Source organism: Struthio camelus, chromosome 1 (genome assembly GCF_040807025.1).
Source record: "Struthio camelus isolate bStrCam1 chromosome 1, bStrCam1.hap1, whole genome shotgun sequence".
NCBI lineage: Eukaryota > Metazoa > Chordata > Aves > Struthioniformes > Struthionidae > Struthio > Struthio camelus.
Window position 1 is genome coordinate 69,176,373 of NC_090942.1, and position 18,928 is coordinate 69,195,300.

Sequence of the window (18,928 nt, forward strand, 5' to 3'; positions counted from 1 at the left end):
TCTGGGTAATGGTAGATTAGTCAGGGTCAAAAGGTATCCTCATTTGGGTTCAAAAATGTGCAATCAATGTTTGTTTTTGATCAGAGGAAAACTAGGCCTGTCCTAGCTAACACAATAGTCTAAATAGCACCTCATGAGCTAAATCTAGCCCATTGCCAGCTTTCATCTGTCCCTATTGCTTGCATCACAGTCATGCTGTTTAATCCATTAGGATATTGATGTTGTGCAGCACTTATTTTGCAGGATTAACTGATTTTGTTCTTTAGAGAGTTACCAATTGTCCGGAATTAATTACTGCTGAAATGCTGATATCAGAGAAGCTAAATTTTTATTCTATGTGTTCAGTTGGCTTTTTAATTTCATTACTGCAATCTCAAGTACTCTGTCTTGATTTTTAACAAGAACAATAAAAATCTAGCTTTTTGTAGGCAACTATATTTCTCTTTAATTGAGTAAAGGCTAAGCTGAAGTTGTCGTTTTCATAAGAGGTAAGAATACAGGTATTCAGTTGGACTGGGATGAGAATTACGATATAGTCTGGATTTTTTGGTTGTGGATGTACTCTGAAATTAAGGAAGGAACTAAACTGAAAGAGTTGCTTCTAAAGAAGACATGGAATGAGGTGAAGCGTGAGAGGTGGAGAAGGGAGGAAATGGTTAAACCATTTAGATGGTTAAAGGTTTTGAGGGCCAGGCAAAGTAACTAATAGCAGGTGGTGATGTTTAGAGGATCATGGGGTAAACCAATTTAAACGCTATGTATAGTGTTGCCTGGGGGCTTTTTTGAGAGTATGGGGAAGGAGGTAGGATCACTAGCTTGTTTTCCACTGGAATTTTATGTTCTTTCTAAATTCCAGGAATTAATGGTTTGTGGCAGCCTGGGTCTGGTTCAAACTTGTTGGTAACAGCTTCACAAAAAGAAAATAAGGAGATTTAATTACTTTGTTTGTGCGATTTGACTTTGCCGCTGATTCTATTAGCCTCTGGACTGCAAAGTCTGAACACTTTGTTTGAGAAGATTAATCTGGTATGGTAGAATTCCATTCAAGCTCCCTAGCTAAAGCACTTCTGAGAATAGTGCAAACGTGGTTAGGTGCGGGGCGGGGGGATGTTAAAAGCTGAAACTCTTGAAACCTTCTGTACAACTTGTGCAACGCACCCCAGAGAAATGTAGTCTTAATTACGTGGTATAAAATGTTTGATTGTTCCATGCGAAGTAGATTGGGATTTGTTTTGACCACAGAGTGTCTATTTGATTCGAATGCAAGTGTAACAACAGTAACAAAAATGCAAGCAATGGCAAGCAAAATGCCAACATGCTTTATTCAAGATACCAGTAAGCATGGTTAAAAGTGAGATGATAATCCACAGGTAGATGTGTAAGTGAAAATTTCTAGCTTGCAGTTTGAAGGACACTCAGCACAGCAGGATCTTTAACCTTTTCCCCTTGACCCACCTTGACTCCTGGGCCCCTTTCACTGTAGCTGACTGAGAAAATTCCTAAAATACACAGTGAAGTATCAAAAAATGTTGCTTTATAATGATATTGCATGGTGTGATAACAACATTGCTGTAGTTGTGGTATACCTGAGGAACTTAGTAGTGTGTTATTTGAAGGTAAAATGTGGTCTTGATAACTTAAAAATGAGCTTGAATTTTATTGCCGTTTGTCGTCACTAGTTGGTCAGAATTCATTTGCACGCTTCACATCTTAAATGATGCGCCTGGATTTCCTTACCCTTGCTCCCTGTGTCCTTCCAAAAAAAAACCCCCAAAATCCTGGAGCTGTAGACAGTTCATTTTATTAGTGAGCAAGTTTTACAATGGCAATTTGAAACTAGACGCTAGGAACAGGTGATGTGAGACTTCAGGATTAGATTTGGAGACGAGCAAGAGATGTTTGAAAATACAGCTCTGCAGATCAATTGTGCACCTGTGATGGAAAACAGGCAACAATGCTCTTGTCTACCTTTGTCAAGCAGTTTGAAAATCACCTCAAAACACCTATTCCCTTACATTAAGCACACGGCAAGAGAAAAGCAGCAGACATCGCCAACGGTAGCAGGACGTGATGGTCAGGAAGGAGGGAGGTGGAATATATTGTCTTATCGTAGCAGAGCTGGCTAAGTGCAAAGTGCTGATTTGTGTTCTGTGAGGCTGAAGTTGTAGTCAGTTATAGGGGTATTTAGGTAGCTCCATGGAAGGAAGAGGAGAAAAACCTGCAGCCTTTCTCCTATTGCTTTCCCTCGTCCCCCCATGTATAAAATGAGTGCCAGCAAATCTCGGTCAAAACAACTCTGTTGCCCCGTTCGCCTCACTTTAAAAGGGGCCTTTTGCCACAGCCGGAGTGGAACTGGGTGATGTTCTTCTGTGCAGCCTTTAAACTGTGGCAGAAAACCGGGGTGGGGAATAGGCAGAGCAGCCAAACGGGGAGGCGGGGACATGCAGGAAGTAAAGCTTCCCCGCGCTGCCTCTTCTTCCTCCTCTGCCAAGGTAGCTGGGCAGGCCGAAAAGGCCAGGCTTACCTCTTGCTTACATTTATTCTTGCTATTCAGAAACTGAGAGTGGCAAAAGCAGATATTGAACTTGAATCTCTGCAGCCTCATGTACTGGCCTTGGAAAAGTACAGGAGGTCTCAAAGAGAAAACAATGCTCCCTTCTAACTTTGATGTCTGCTTTCCTTCTGCTGTGCGTTAAGGCAGTTTAGCAGATTCCTGTTGGAAACTAGCACCCAATTTTTTGGTGCATGTGTCTCTTTTCCTGATGGATTTCACAAAAAGAGAGATTTGTCCCGTATTTGTAATTGTTAATTCCCACTGTTGTTGCTGCACTCACAAGGATTGTGCTAAAGAGGTATGTATGCGTTTCAGCTGTATAGGATAAGTATGTGTAGCCAAAGTAAAGGCTTTTGGAGGTGAATCAGAATTCTTGACGTGTAAAACTGCTGAACTGGTCAGCGTTTGCATAAACTGGGTCTTTAGCTTTCAAACTCGAGTGTACTTTTTTTCAATAAGTTTTTAAAAAATGTGGACTAGAATTCTGAACAGCCGGGCTGGACCAATTCTTGTTCCTGCTATTTCCCATCTGTGATGTTATTCTTCGCCTCACTTTTCCTTTAATTTCGCACTGTTAAGTGTACATGACGTTTTATATCTTTTTTTTTATTCTAGCTTGTTTCGGTGTAAAAGTCGCTCAGCACCGATTGTTTGTACCCTCTCTGATGAAGCAAATGATATTTGTAATATCTTTTGAATTGGAATGAGATGATACACGACTGATCCTGATGATCTAACTAATGCAAAATACTATGTATTTCTAGGTGAAAATTGTTCAGAGGCGTCCTGGGTAGCCTTTACTTTGGTATTTAAAGTATCTTGTAAATCTAGTATTTTTAAGAGTACCTACATATGTTTTTACTGGATCATACAACTGCAGAAATGAGGATGTTAAATTCTGGAACAAGATTTTATCACATGTAAGATTTATCAAATATGAAATCTGTGCTTATGCTTAAGATGACTGTAAGATCAGTATTTAGTTTACTTTTAGACTATGCAGGTACCAGAAACTGCAACTTATTCTAAAGTTAGGAATATTCTCTCAAAATGTAAATGTTTAGGAATTTATTTTTAAGTCAGTACTGTGGTCAGAAGAAGCAGTTCTGCCCTGGTTAGCTCTTGCGCTCAACACTGTCCTTCTGTAAGGCTGAGAGCTAGCGCTACTATGTGGTGAACCACAATGGAGAAATTCACCTCACTGAAAACTGCTGCAGTCTTTGTCTGGGTTTGTTTTTAGCTTGATAGGTATCAAGATGTGGTTCACTTTGCAGCTGTGTAAATGCTTGTGCTGGCAAAAGGGAAGAAATGGCATGGGTGTGGGAATGGGAGATGGAGAGCAGAAATCTGTTGGCTTTCAGCAGCAGTGTCAGTTTTTGCTGTCTTAAACCATAGTTTCAGAAAACCTGATTTTCTTTTGTCTGTTATACCTATTCTGCATGCTTTTTACTATGCTAGAGCTCTTCTTTTTTTCCTAGCAAATTCAGAAGAAATGCTGTCATCATTTAAGTATTTAGTTCTGTTTAAACTGCCACTGAGGAATGAGACCAGAAGATTTAAAAACCTGAGTTGTGATTCTTCCAAGCAGGTTTGGGGTGCAAAGGAGAAATGGAGAGAGGCGTACAGGAACATGACTATCTTGCAGTAACTGTAACAGCATTTAAAGTGTTTGAACCAGGAAATACTGAGTAACTTGCTATGTCCTTGAGTGTCTTTGGGTTTAGAAATTAATGAAAGTGTGTTTGACTGCACAGCTCACAGGAGCTCTTAAGGACACACCAAGGTCATCTGAATTGCAAGGCCTTCCTTTGGTTTTCTCTGTGGAACAAATTAAGAAACAGATGTAGCTGTCTGAGTACCTCATCCTGTATTGGTTTTAGGCCCTAGTATGAAGTCTCCCAGACTTTTCTGAGGAAGAGTTAGGAAAATGAAAAATGTGGTGGAGGGGGCTTGGGAGGCCTTTTTTCTTTTTAATTGAACTCCTGTTTTGGAGCTCACAAAATAGAGTACTGTAGGATGGAGCCCTCATGGAAGGGCCTAACAATTTGTAAACAGTTATTTGATTTTTTCAGGCTGGGGATATATAATCTAGCAGACTAGATCACTGATTCTAAAATCTCTTCTTCGCTTCATCTTTTCAGGCTTCTTGAAAGAACAAAGCACGTGGTAAAAAAAAAAAAAAAAAGTCAAGAGAAAGCTCATGTTCTGGTTTCCTTTTGTTAATATTTTGTTATACCAGTTGTCTTATGCTTGTCTTAGCTTTTCTGTTTTTCTGAAATAAGGTTGTACCAGATTTGACATCTTTCTTTACTGTCACAATGTAAATGAACACACATTGAAGCTGTTGCTATGTCTGGGGCTCTAGTTATTTAGGAGCCTCAGATGAGTTAAACTTTAGACTTGTCTGGTAAGTTTAAGTACAAAATTTAGGTACAATAAATAGTAAAAATAACTACTATAGAGATTATATTTTATCTCTATATACATATATATAGAGAGAGAGAGAGATGGAGCACTGTCTAGAGATTTATCTGTACACATATGAACCTGAACTCCTGGGACCATTTTAAGCCTGACCATAACAAAAGGTGACTGTCACTGTTGCTAGCCTCTACTCTATAAGCAGAGACAAATGCAACAGGAATTCAATACAAGTAATAAATGTTAAAACCAGTTATATAAAACATCTCTTGTAATAGAGCATAGAGCTTTTTGATGTCCTGCTGGAAAACTGGAGGTTTATGACACGACCTGGTTACTGTATTTAAGTTCACTTGCGCAAACTTTGGTCCAATGTCTTATCAGCTGAGGCATTGATCTCCAAAAGTCTTATGTTCACTGGAGCTTTTAAAAGCATTAAGTTAATGTTCACTGAAAGGCTGTGTTTCAGGGCTCATTCTTGTCACAATACGCGCTTCAGTTCTGTGAATCTCAATTGCCAGAATTTCGTAAGAGCATATTTTAGAGCAAAGAAACAGATAATCCAGACTGCAGTTGTAAGATAGGAGGTTTTTATCAAGTGAGACCTATGTACTTCAGTTTTTGTACTCCACCCCCCCACCCCCCCTTTTTAAGTTCCAGATACACACACACACAACACCTTTGTAAAACATAGCCATGAACAGTGCTGTTGTTCACTGAAGGACCAGACTCCTCTGCCCCCCCAGTCTTGCACTTGCACCTGCTGAAGTCCAGTGCGCCCTTTCCTGGAAGAGTGGGATACAGAGTGTATCCTAGGCAGTGAACATGTGAAGTCAATGTACTGCCCTGTCTGGCAAGAAGAAAGTGGTATGTGAATGTAGGTGGAACTTACTATCATATTAGATCCATAGTCAGTTAAAGGTCTGTAGCTGCAAAGGGTTTAGTTCAGAGACTCTCAGCCTTTCCATTTCAGGACTACTTTTCCACTGGCAATAAAAGAAAGATGAAGGGTCGTGTCTTGATGTTCCTTGATGTTTGATGGGAAGTTATACTGTTTTGTACAGTGAGAGAACTGTAGCTCATCAGGGCACAAATCATATTGCTTGTACTACTACTACTACATTTATTTCTGTACCTCGGATTCTACAATTTTCATTCTTTTTTTTTGTTGTTTTTGTTTAGCTGTGATTCACCAGTGATGCAGGGTCACATGTATCAAGTGTACCTGGTAATTAATACTCTACAGTAGTACTACAGGCTTTTAGTTACTGAATTCAAGTGATACAGATGTCAGTTTTTTTGGTCTGAAAACTGGGTTCCTTTAGATAAAGGTATTTAAACGTGGTGGCACCAGCCTCTCTCAATCTGCCTTTTTAAATAAAAGATTTGCTTGTAGAGGCTGAGTCAAGTGAAATGGAGTGCCAGATTCTGCCTGGTTCTGGTGATGAGGAAATGATGGTTTTGGCTCTCTGTCTGCCTAGTTTTGTAGAATTCCCAACTGGTCAGCGCTCGTGGTCTGTTTAGTTGACTGATGTGAGTAGCTGATTCCGCTCTAAGAGGCGTTTATACTTAGGTTTTGTTTCCTCTGCCCCCAGTAGCTTTATCATGCATTGGAGAAGGGATTGCCTTGTGTTGTTGAAGGGCTTTTGGAAAGGACCGTATTGCAAAATTCACTTTTTTTGAACGCGCAGCAGCAATCATACAACAGTGTGGTTTGGGTTTAGCAGGTCTTCTGGGAAGGGCTAAGATATAAGTAAGTGTGTGCACTGGTGGTTTTGCTGTTAAGATTTTTTTTTTTTCTTTTTTAATGATCCAGTTAGATGCTATCTTCTGGGCTAAGTTCATTTTCTATAGAATGAATCTCTATCCAAGTTACTTCGTATAATGGTATGCTGGAAATTCTAAAGGAAGCAACAGAATCCTTTAAAAACTGTGAGGTTAATCATGTGCTTTGTGCATTATTATTACGTAGGAAACTCTTCCTTCCCTTCTCAGTCCGGTCTGTGTATGCCCCTCTAACCAACGCTCCTTCCACAGGAATTTAAAGGTACTCTTGGCATAACTCAGAACCCAACTGCCAAAGCCTTTCGTGATGGAGGTGTAATTAAGAAACAGGAAAAAAATCCACTTCTGAAAAAGTCAGTAACAAACAGTTGAACAGTTAGATTGTTTTGTAAGTAAATTTTTGCACAATCACAACTTAAATCAAACGAACCTTCTTGATTTTTCTGTTACTTGTCTGTTCCAGGGTGTCAAGCCAGCCAGCTTTGATAAAGTAGCAATCCCTGAAGTGAAGGAGATTATTGAGGGATGCATTCGGCAAAACAAAGGTGAAAGGTAAGTTCTTTTCAGTACGTACTGATTCTATAACTGTTACGATGAGAAGTTTTGACAAAAGTTAGGATGTGAGTACTACTAATTCTGCAGTTCTGTTCTTTGGTAGATTCTTATTCAATGCTTGTATTAGAGGGTTCTTTGCAAACACTGTCAGGAAAAGTGCTAATGTTGTAGTAACCATCCTTGTGAGTTCATTCAGAAAATGCACCTTTCTTACTACAACTTTGAACTGGTCTGTAAAACAGCGAGGGCAATCCTTCCCAGTCCCCAAGTATTTGGATTGTTTGTTGGGTTCCTCATTCTGTGTAAGTGCGTGGTGTGTTTTTGCGGGCTCTTTATTCTAACTTCTTTCGGTTCATGTTTATTCACACTTTCTGTGGGATGATTTCTGCTCAAAGTGCTTGACTTCTACTATTACAGAAAATCTGTAACTGCTCTGATTTGTTTGTGAGTTTTTGTTTTTTGCTTTTCCAAGGTTGTTGCTTACGAAAGTTTGATTTTTAGGAATGCTTCAGCCTTCTGCCTTTCTCTAGCATCCCCTGGGTGCTTCTGTCCAGAGTCAGTTTTTTGTCAGTTTATGAATGTTGAGTCAACCCCTTCTACTAATTCCTGAAGTCCTACATTTGATGATGTTGCTGTATATTTTTAATTTCTGTTCTCTTTCTCTGTTGTTTTTATTAAACAGTTCTGTATTTTTCCTATCCACAAGCTAATTTTGTGGCTGTACATCACTTATTCCTTGCCATTATCTCCCCCGGGCAACCAACTTTTAGACTACTACCATTACACTGCACATATATGAGCATAGATTGTCTTTTGTTGTATTGGGTAGGTAACCTTTACGCTTTTGTTGTGTTGGTTAGGTAATCTTTACACTTGTTACGTATCGGTCACAAAGCTGTACAGTTAGTTTGACTACAAGTCAAGCTTAGTCAGCTCTGTAGTATAGGGTGATGGCCTTGCTCTCTTTTGTCTTATTTGATATCTTCGTTTGTACCTAGAGGATGTTATTGTGTAGGGGCATAATTGGAAATAGTGCTTCTGGATCAGCATTAAATCCTAGAACTCCTGAGTGTCCCCATAGCTAGAACTTAAACGAGAAGATTCATAAAATGAAAACTGATTCTCAATATGACCTTTTCTGCTACTTAAGCTTTTCTGAAGTCTGTTATTGCCAAGCTCAGTTCCCAGTGCTGGAAGAAATATGTAGCATTGCAAGTTCAGGACAAAGCCTCTAACTATGCCAAAAAGAGTGCAAGATGAAGTGGTTCAAAAGTAGTACAAAATCTGAAAGGAAAGAAGTGGTGCTTAGCCAGTGCTGAATTAACTAGATGATATTTTGGATGCTATTTTAAAATATTTAATTTAGTCTGTTTGGATTGCTGTACTGATCTGGGGAGTAAAGGTTGTGTGTTGGATCTTAATCTTAAACAAAGCCAAATTGTTTCTTCAAGGTTTCTTGTTTGTTATTTTAGTTAACACAAAGCCTGTTCAGTTCAGTTGGCTTAAAATCTCTCAGCACTTCTGTTGTATTGACCAATGCATACTTTTTGTATGTCTGTATTATCATTCTATTGAATTTCTCTATCATGCTTTAAAAGAGAAATTTGAACTACGCACTACCAAAAGATTAATGGGAGAAGCACAAAGCGTAGAAAAATAAATTTGGAGGATCATCAGGCAAGGATATTCCTTAATATTTTATCAAAACCGAAAAACTGTGTGTGCTTTCTGTGCTCTTTCCCAATATGCTAGATACGCTATTAAGGACCTTCTGAATCATGCTTTCTTCCAAGAGGAGACTGGAGTACGGGTAGAACTAGCAGAGGAAGATGATGGAGAAAAAATTGCTATTAAGCTCTGGCTGCGAATTGAAGACATCAAAAAACTCAAGGGCAAATATAAAGATAATGAGGCAATAGAGTTTTCCTTTGACTTGGAGAGAGATGTCCCAGAGGATGTAGCACAGGAAATGGTAAGTGGTGGTCTTGCAAAGCACTGAAGGTACTGGCGTTCTCCGATACTGAAATGTAGTCTATCAGGCTCAGCATTTACTTTTTTCTTACTGTCTTAAAATAAAACTTCTTCAGAAGTTTGGGAATGAGAAGTTAGTACAAGAGAGTGATGACTTCTCTTGTAGCACTACAACAGTGACTGTGTTTGATAGTCTGAATTCTGTGAATATATCCTCATTCAGGTGGAATCTGGCTATGTCTGTGAAGGGGATCACAAGACAATGGCAAAAGCTATCAAGGACAGGGTGTCTTTGATTAAGCGAAAGCGAGAGCAGCGTCAATTGGTGCGAGAAGAACAGGAGAAGAAGCTGCAGGAGGAAAGCAGTCAAAAGCAACAGCTGGAGCAACAGCAACAATCAAGTGCTTCCCATGCAGGGTCAAAGCATCCCCAATCTGTCACTGGTACTACTTCTGTCCCCACTACTTCAGCATCAGTTTCTACGCAAGTGGAACCTGAAGAACCAGAAGCTGATCAACACCAACAACTGCAGTTCCAGCAACCCAGTATATCTATTCTTTGTAAGTGTGTCAGTTAGTTAATTTTGGATATTTCTTGTGCACAGACTGTTTCCTCACTTAGGGAGTCTTAAACTCCTGGTGGGTATAGTAATAAATATCTTAAGATGTTGCTGTCTCCTGAAGAGCATTAGCCCACTAGAAGGCATAGCCGAATAAGATGCGTTCCTGTGCCTTAGTTGAGCGAAATCTCATGGTACAATCCACAGTGTCGCATCTTAGCACAAAATTATTTTCCTTCGTTTTAAGTTAATACACTAAATTAACTTGGGCACCTAAAGTATGAATGCATGTCCTGGTTTTTGCTGCTCTACTAAGGACAGTAACTTCTGGCCCTGTAGACAGTTGCCTACACTTACAGCAGTGCAGTTAGAGCCACCATAAACACCTGTTTACTTTTTAACTTTTGTTTCAGGTGGAAATTAGATTGACACAGCTCATATTTCGATTTCTGAAGAATTGCTTCATTTCCTGTTTTGCAGGCTGTACATAGAAAGATAAATTAACACTCCTAACTTTCTTCTGCCAAGCCACTATTTTATCATCACTATTTGAATAATGATGATATGAGAACTTCCACATTAGAATGATGAGATTAGAAAGCACATTACTATCTGCTATATAGGTAACTGGGATTTCAAGTTCTCTATTATGCCTACGCCTACTTGAGAGACATCTGCCAGCCAAGCACAACAGGCTTGTTTTATGCTTCTGGGGGAAAAAAAAAATCTAAAAGATCAGCGGAGGTCCATAGCCATATGAAAACTTTTTGTTCCCAGCCTAGCGTTGTATAGGAGGTTTTTGGAAAGATACTTTAAAACAAGCTATGCTTCCTGAAATTTGTGATTTTCTGTAGGTTAAGGGAAAACAAACTGGTAAAAAGTTACTATATTGAGGAAGAAAGAATTCTCATATTTTTGCACCAGCTTAAATATTTTAAAGAGTAAAAGGCTGATAAAGTCCACGTGTCATGACACAAACACAATCTAGCATTTGATCGACTGTAAGATCTTTAAATTGTGAATCCAGAGTACAGTTTTGAAATGTAGGTTTTTATCCTTAATATCTGCAGCTGACGGGACAGTTGACAGTGGCCAGGGGTCGTCTGTTTATACTGAATCGTGTGTGAGCAGCCAACAGACTGTGTCCTATGGTTCCCAGCATGACCAGTCAATTTCAACAGCAGCAGTCCAGGGATACACAGCTTCAGTTGGCCAAGTGCAGTCACAACAGCATGGAGGATATCAGCCACCTGCAGTGGTAAGCCAGAATTTACAGTATCGCAAACACATGGAATTATTTCATTTTGTATTTCTCTTGAAAGGTGAGAAGAAAATCTGGCAGCCAACCTTCTATGTTTTGCATGTGGTACAAATTGGGCATGGGAGCAGTAAATGGGAGATTTTTCCAGTGGGGCTAAGGCTAATAAAAACATGCAAGGCATGTTTGTCTTTTAAAGCATAAGCTTTTGTTTGATCTTGAGCATGCATTGAGGCAAAGTTGATGGGTTAGTAGGTTTTTGGACAGGTGTAACCTTGTTCTCATGATGTTATCTCATGAAAATGAGCATTTAATATCACTTAGAAAGGTATTGTGAGCTACTTTGTCTGTACGTGAAGTTACCAGGGATCAAGTTGTTGGGTTGATTTGAGGAAAGGATTAGAATAACTTGAGCTGCTGTGTAAGTATGAAATTGCTATGCATGTTCTGTGAGGCTCTGATTGCAGACTCTGCAGGTAAGATTTTTAACTGTTATAGAATGCTGCATGTGAGAACTCTAGACTGAGAAGACCCCACATCCTTGTACCCACTTTTATTTCTAGCTTGTGTTGATTTACTCATCAGTTGCCATTCATATTACTTTTCCCTGGAAAGTCTGCATTGGGCGCAAATACCTTTCCTACTATGTTCATTTGTGTTGCCCTCTTTTTTTGGTATGTTTTTTCCTTGGTATGTTTTAGATCCTAGTTTGAGAACATGCAGAAATCTACTCCAACTCTAGAGTAGAACTTCTGTTAGTGTTTTATTGTCTTCAGTGGTCCCCTTGTCTTTTGTTTTTTAAACAAATAAAAATCTAAACCTGAGGCAGACAGATTATTGTATACTATAATAATATCATGATGTGAGAAGAGGCAACACTTCCAAGACATAAGGGTCCTCACTTTTTTTTCTTTTGTACCTGTGGTTGTAAAACCTTATCAAAGAATCATTGGTGTTACTAGCTTTTTGGAAAAACATGCTGATTTCCCTCACAAGCAAAGCCTCTCCATCCTTTCCAAAGGCACTTAACCTGAAGCTTTGTGGTACTGCTACTTCTTGATCAAATGGGTTTTTAAGCCCTCTAAACAAGCTCTTGCTCTGGCTAAACCTTATTTTAGTGTATGGGCATATCTTGGACCAGAAGCCATTTCACTATCTTGGGATGGCTAGCTTCCAGGTTGAAAGACCGTAATCTTTTGAGAGGGGGTGGGAGATCAAGCACGTTAACAGATGCATAGTCAGGCTTCTTAGTACACTACTAAAGTGTGCTCATGCTCTGTGATGACAACAGCGGTTCCAGAAGGTTGACAGAATGGAGTAGAACACTACAGGAACTACTAACAGTTTTGTTGGGAAGACAGGATGACAAATCAAAATGATTTTGACATCTGGAGAAATGGCCTTAAAAAGAAGTAGAGTGCAGTTCAATAGGAACAAATGCAAGGTTCATGCTTAAACAGGAATAATCAGCTACACACGCACAGGATAAACAACTTGTTTAGGCAGCAATTCTGCCAAAGAAGGTCAGGGATTACACTGGACCACAAGCTGGACATGGTCAAAAACATCATGCTGTTGTGAAAAAGGCAAACATGCTATGTGAAGTAATTCTGCTGCTCTTCCTGGCCATTGGTAAGTCTATTCTGGGCACCCTACTTGAGGGAAGGTCAGGGTGATTTGGGGGAGAATTCAGAAGAGAGTGATAAAAATCACCAGAAGTCTAGAAAATATGGTTTATGTGCGAAGACTGAAAGAATTAAGTTGAGTCTATGGAAGATAAGCTTGAGGAGAGAAAAAGCTTTAAGTATATAAAGGCTACTGGAAAAGAGGAAGCGTAATCTGATCCACGCATCCTTGTCAAAAAGGAATAGAAATACTGGGCCTAAATTGCAGCAAAAAATTATTATTTGGGAAAGGATTTTTTTTTTCTAATCAACAAGGATAGTTAAGCACTGCACTCTCCCTTTCTGGAGATGTCTCTGAACAGGCTAGACAAATTAGTCAAGAATGACGTGTGTAACTAGACTTGCCTCGGGACAGGGTGAAGACGAAGGGTGAAGTATTTAACCTTTTGAGTTCCCTTATGTCCCTGTCCTCCAAGATTTTGAGCAGTTCAGCAAGATTTATCAGAAGTCTTAAAAATCAGGATTCCACTAGACTTCTAGAGTTGTTTTTTCCTGGAGGTTTGTATTGGATTTCAGTTTTGTTAAGAAATTGTGGATTCTATCTGCAGGGAGCTTATACCTAGAAAAGGAAACCTTGTAGTTGAAGGCTGCTTCCCTAAAACTTCATCTTCCAATTCACTTTCTTTTTAAAACTAATTCAGATTTTTCCAGTTTGGTTGGATTTTGACCTACTGTTCTCTGGGTTGTGGCAAGATTACAAAATCTTGGTGCTTTTATTGGCCCAGCATCTGGAAAATGCTTGTCTGAAAGACTGATTTTACTGCATTTTTCCAAATATCGAAACAACTTTTTTCCACAGCTCACATTGTGGAATCTGTAATGTTTAAATTTTTATGGTAAGACTTTAGATGAATAAAGAGCCAGCTGTATCTAGTTAGTCCAGTTAACTTGGGAAATGCCTAAGCAGAGAGACTGGGTGAGGCAATATGTGTAAACATGCATCCACTTACAGAAGCAAGAAAGGATGTTTGGAAGCTTGGTCAGTAAGTGTTTAGGGTTTTTCCATTTGTCAAACCACCAGATGCTGCAAATGTCACATCAGTGGCACCAGAGCAGATATTCGGTCCTATCTGTTGTGCCCTTGGTGTGCTTCCTCTAAGGGCCCTAGGAAACCTTCCTCATTGCTCAGTAATCTAAGACAAACTTGAGTCCTCAAAGGTGCATATATCTTGTTCCCTGTGTGTGTTGGCATTCATTCATCGTTCTCATATCTTCTTGCACACACAGTAGTTAGTATTGGGCCTATCATTGTGTGTCTGCATTTCTTTTCTATCATTACAGTTTTGCTGGTTTTGTTTTTCGTTTTTTTGAAGTATTCAATTCTTAACTTTTGTTTTCCTCCTTAGCCTCAACGTGGTCGTAGCATGTCAGTTTGTGTCCCCCACCTTCCTGCTCTTCCCTCTATGTCCTGCATCCCTCTCAGTGCTCCTTCCACCCCACCACCAGCGCTGTCTGCACCTCTTTCTCCTTTCTACCTTCGGACTGTCCCTGAAGAAACCTTTGCAGAAAAGCTTTCTAAAGCCCTGGAAAGTGTCCTGCCCATGCACTCTGCCTCTCCACGCAAGCACCGACGCTCCAGCCTGCCCTCCCTCTCTGTCAGTCCTGTATGTGTTACCATTTGCCTCCTGGCGCAGTAAGATAAGTTATCATTAAATACATCCTGGGCTTCCGGCATTTTTTAAATGACAAAATGAAACGTTGATTCTTTGTCCTGTATACTAAGCTGCTAGAACCTTGATCTTTTTTGAGAAGCAGTACACTTAAATGGTCGACCACTGTTTGCTAATGTTTGATCTCGTGTTTTAGGATAGTATAAATGTAAATTGTTCAGTTGTACCACAGAAGGTAAACTAGTTCTTATAGTCTCTTTATTTTTCCGACTTTTAAGCAAGAATTAAATGTTAATTAGATTAGTTGCTGCAGCTGGTTACTCTAAAAGCTTTAGCTAGCTGTGGTAGTGATGTTAAAAATTTGTAATTTGAATACTTGTGAGCGTTTTTGGTAAGTTTTAATAGGAAACACTACTTCAGCTTCTTCATGGGAGGAAGCCATAATTTCATGTTTTTCTTTTATTTCTTGTGTAGCTACTTGCTGGTCAGGTGAGGGATGGCTAAAGGCAGGACAAGAGGTGGTCGTTTTCAGTAATTGTTTTTGTCCTTCAATTTGTGTGGAAATAAACCTTGAGAAATATTTCTCTGCATTCGAAGTACGTGGAGCCACTTTTCAGAACACAGGAAAAGTTCTTCATCCTGTAGGACCATTTTGTTAGTATTGTTCAGTATGGAAATTTGCTGCTGCTTTTCTGGAAAGGGGTGGGAGAAAAACAGAACAATGTAATGGAAACAGCAACTTGAAAGAGTCATAAATAGCACCTGTCTTGAAGACAGTACGCTTGCTGCAGTCTTTCACAATTTTTGTGTTTTGAATCCGTAATACGTTATCTCTCAGCCTACTGTAGTATATATCTCAGCATACTGTAGGCAGAGATTTATGAAATGTGTGTAGTATGCTTCTGCAGAACTCTCTTCAGTGAAATTTTCTTACAGTTCTTAACGAAGACGAGCCTAATCTGTAGTAGTACATCAGATGGAGTAGGATGCCCTAAGGACTTTGCTATAAATAATCCTGTGAATGTTGTACCATCAAGGCAAAAGCAAAAGTTAGAACAGTATTTTGTCTCAGTGAGTGCTAATTTCCTATGTGAAAAAGGAACGGCCAAAACTGGGTAAAATGATCAAAAGGGATGATCCTTTGGCAGGATCCAAAGGCTATTTAGTGTTATCTTAGGGTGCTTTTTTTGTTTTGTTTGTTTTCTAGGTTGAAATTGTTCAGCGTTGTCCCATAAAGAGTCTCTCACTAAATCTCTGGCTACCACAGAGTACACAGGCTCCTGACAGGACAATAGCACTGTGTTTTTACTGTAGATAATATTAAGATTTCACGTTGTCCTTATCTTCAGCATGCAAAATAGAGGCTCTGCGTTGTTGCTGCTAGCAAGTTCTGAATTCTTATATTTCACACATAGCAATAACTTCAGTGATTTGATTGGATTGCAAGCACTGATCGTAACAGATAGCCCGTGGCAATATATCCCAATTTATTGTCAGGAGCAAAACTGGTTTCTTTTTGTGAGTGATTGGGGTTGGACTGGAAAAGCAGCTATAACATAAGCAAATACTTCCATTTGTAGCTGTGCCTGCCATGGATGTATTTAATGGATATGTAGAACACACCTAAATTTCCTAAGTACTATGTGTTTTTGACCATGAATTGAGTAGCCATTCTATAAAGTTGCTTCACAGAACTGCCTAGTGAACTGTGCATGTTAATGTGCTTTCACTTTTAATGTATGAATTACTTGTCTTGTTCATGTCGATACAGCCTCAGCATCCGCGTGGGGGAACACCAACGTTCCCAGATTCACAGATATTTTTCCCAACCGTTCATGAACGGCCGGTGTCTTTCTCGCCACCACCTGTGGGCCCGCCGAAGGTGGCAGTTGCTCAGCGGCGCAAGAGCACTTCATTTTTGGAAGCTCAAACTTGCCACTTCCAGCCAGTGCTGAAGACTGGCCAGAGTCTAGTTCCACCTGGTGGTAGTCCCACCAATTGGACACCAGAGGCGTTGGTTATGCTGGGCACAGCAGCTCATAGAGTCACTGGAGAGCCACTGCATGTGCAAGTCAATCCTGTGTTTGAGCCAGCTCCTGTACACAGTGACTGTAGATCTGGACCACCTCCAGAGGATGCTCACTACCGAATGCATCCAGAAGCTGTGTATTTGGTGGGCATGCACTATCCATCACAGGAGCAGTATGATCAAGTACCTTACAACTCTCATGTGACTGAACAACATTTGAAGCAGGTCTCTGAGTCGAAGCCTGTGCAAGGTGGTCCTCCACAAAGCTCTGTGTTTGACTATCAATCTGGGCAAACATACCTGGCAAGACACGTTCAGAACCTGAGACTGGATTCTGGGATGAGTCCTCTTTCTCCGTTATCTAGTGTTTCAGCTCCTCTGAGTGCAGAGCCTGCTCAGATGACGTTCCACCAGGTGTTTGTGCCACACTCCGCGCCAGCTGTGCTCTCGCACAGCGGGGATGGCAGAACGAGCTGTGTCTTTGAGTTCCATGTGCACACGCCGAGCTCCGCTCCAGCAGAAGCAGGGGGTTTACCCCCCCGGGTCTACAGAAGTCGCCGGTGCTCTATGGAGACCAGTCAAGAGGAATCTGCTCAAGGCATAGGGTTGCATGGTCGGCTTCAGCCTGTGACAGAGGAGCAGTGTAACTATCTTGGTCCTGAGTTAGCAGGTCCCCGAGGGGGCTCTGCCAGGCAGAGCTGGCCGGAAGGAAGCCCAGAATACTCCAGTGATTCCTCACAGCTGACTTCCTCTGACACGGGCGATTTCCAGTCTCCTCCTCCTACAGGGGGGTCATCTTCTGCTTTTGGCTCAGACTTCTCATTGCCTGTTGTTCAGCTTCCTCAGAAGGTATTGCAGGAGTCCCAGCTCTTCATCTGCTTCCCACAGGGAGCCTCAAGTCAGCAGGCCTTGTCCACCTCGCTTTCATCAGGACCACCTGCACTCTATCCTCAGGTTACAGGAGCAAACCCTTCCAGATTTTCTCTGCTTTTTATAAGTCAAAGGGGAACCTTGCTTGTATACTCAGTCCATGGGGTTCTAAATCTTAGCATTCATGGGGGTGTCAAAGTCAGTGGTATACTAGGATGTCTTTAACCTAAAAGGCTGTAATTAAGTAATGAAGCAGCAGCAACTACTTGCTCTGGTTTCAGCCTCAGGTGAAATGTTGGTAGGGCTTTTCTGTTAAGGGTAACAAGTGGTCAGTGTTTCTCCTTGGGCTAGTTATCATTTTGGAAACAGGTAGCCTTAGTACAAAACTGGCTTTTTAACAGTGGGTTTAATGAAACGCATCTTCCACCCAGTTGGAATCAGTAGTGATAGCAGAACTTATTTTGTACTTTGATGGCTACAGAGTAGGATAAAATGAGAATGTTTTATTTGAAGGTGAATGTTTTGTTAGACAACACCATTAAAAAGAAGGTTATGTTGGTAACTGTCCAGTGCAGCAAGAGCTTTTTCTAGACTAAGGGAAAGGAAGCAGGGAGGAAGAGGAATGGGGGGGAGATGTTATGTATCCGTTCGTTGATTTGGAAATGTACTTGAGGGATCATCAGAGAAACTAAAGAAGCTGAGTAGCAAACTAGTGGCACAAATGGTTGTTGTTAGTAGGTATTGCCGCCTTATAATCAAAGAATATGGTGTCCTTCTAAGAAGCAAAATTTGCAGCCTGAAGCGTAGCTGTAGGTATATGTTTTATCAGCATGTGTGATATTTTCACTTGCAGTTGTCAGTGCATTATCCTTCAGTAATGTGCATGTTCATGATGGATGTGTGAGGTGTAAGTGTGTACCTTGTATCTGCAGTTATATTCTAAAACTTTCTCACAAGGTGTTTTTTTTTTTTCTCTTGTGTGAAAACAGGATTTGCTTTAAGCACGCTTCTCTTAGCTACTCTTATTGTTCTTGAAATTAAGGGCTCTCTGACATTTTAGCTACAGGAGTATTAGCAAGTTTGTGATTTGTGTGAAGGAAATGGAGAAGAACCTTTGCTTTTTTTGTGGTAAGATCAAGGACTAAGGATTTGGAGCTTTCTATCTGGCATAAAAAAGGTGTTTTATTCTATCCCCAGTGTCTGAGCAGAGGACAAGGCAGTGGTTGTCAGCTTTAATCACTAATCTAATAGATAGTAATTTCTGTGCTTTAGGAGAACTTGTGGAGTGAATCTGCTATGCAGGAGGTTTGAAAACTACTTGGGGCTTGTTCCTCTGTAAACAGCCTTTGTTAACAAACTTCAGTAGGTGTCTTTTGGTGGATGCAAAACAAGTCTGGAAAACGTAATACGGGATGATGATCATTTTACAGAATATATATTTTGGCAGCTCTTCTCCAGTCCATTCAAGAGCAGGATGTAAAAGGCATAGACAGAGTCAGTGTGAATAGATATTACAGCAATGGGATATAGAACACATTAATCCTAAGCAATAAGAGCCTCCAAAAGCTTCTAAAATAAAGGACTTTTCATGGCACTCCACTTTCCCCGAAGTCTTTATAGCAATAAAAAGT

General features: G+C 40.3%; 1 protein-coding gene across 11 annotated transcripts in view; it reads left to right on the forward strand.

The window, feature by feature from the left end:
- The window catches only part of WNK1 (WNK lysine deficient protein kinase 1), a 111,248-nt gene that overhangs the window by 54,575 nt on the left and 37,745 nt on the right, over positions 1-18,928 (forward strand). For 10 of the 11 annotated variants that reach the window (XR_011141655.1, XR_011141667.1, XM_068947031.1 and 7 more), the window contains exons 5-8: positions 7,224-7,312; positions 9,068-9,287; positions 9,510-9,846; positions 10,916-11,103. Coding sequence is in view for 9 of the 11 variants with exons in the window: in XM_068947031.1 (XP_068803132.1) it covers positions 7,224-7,312; positions 9,068-9,287; positions 9,510-9,846; positions 10,916-11,103 (834 nt within the window). In the remaining 2 variants the exon portion in view is untranslated. Of the gene's footprint in view, positions 1-7,223; positions 7,313-9,067; positions 9,288-9,509; positions 9,847-10,915; positions 11,104-14,111; positions 14,393-16,169; positions 17,382-18,928 lie in introns of those variants that run through there. The other variant, XM_068947097.1, reaches the window with a different exon arrangement.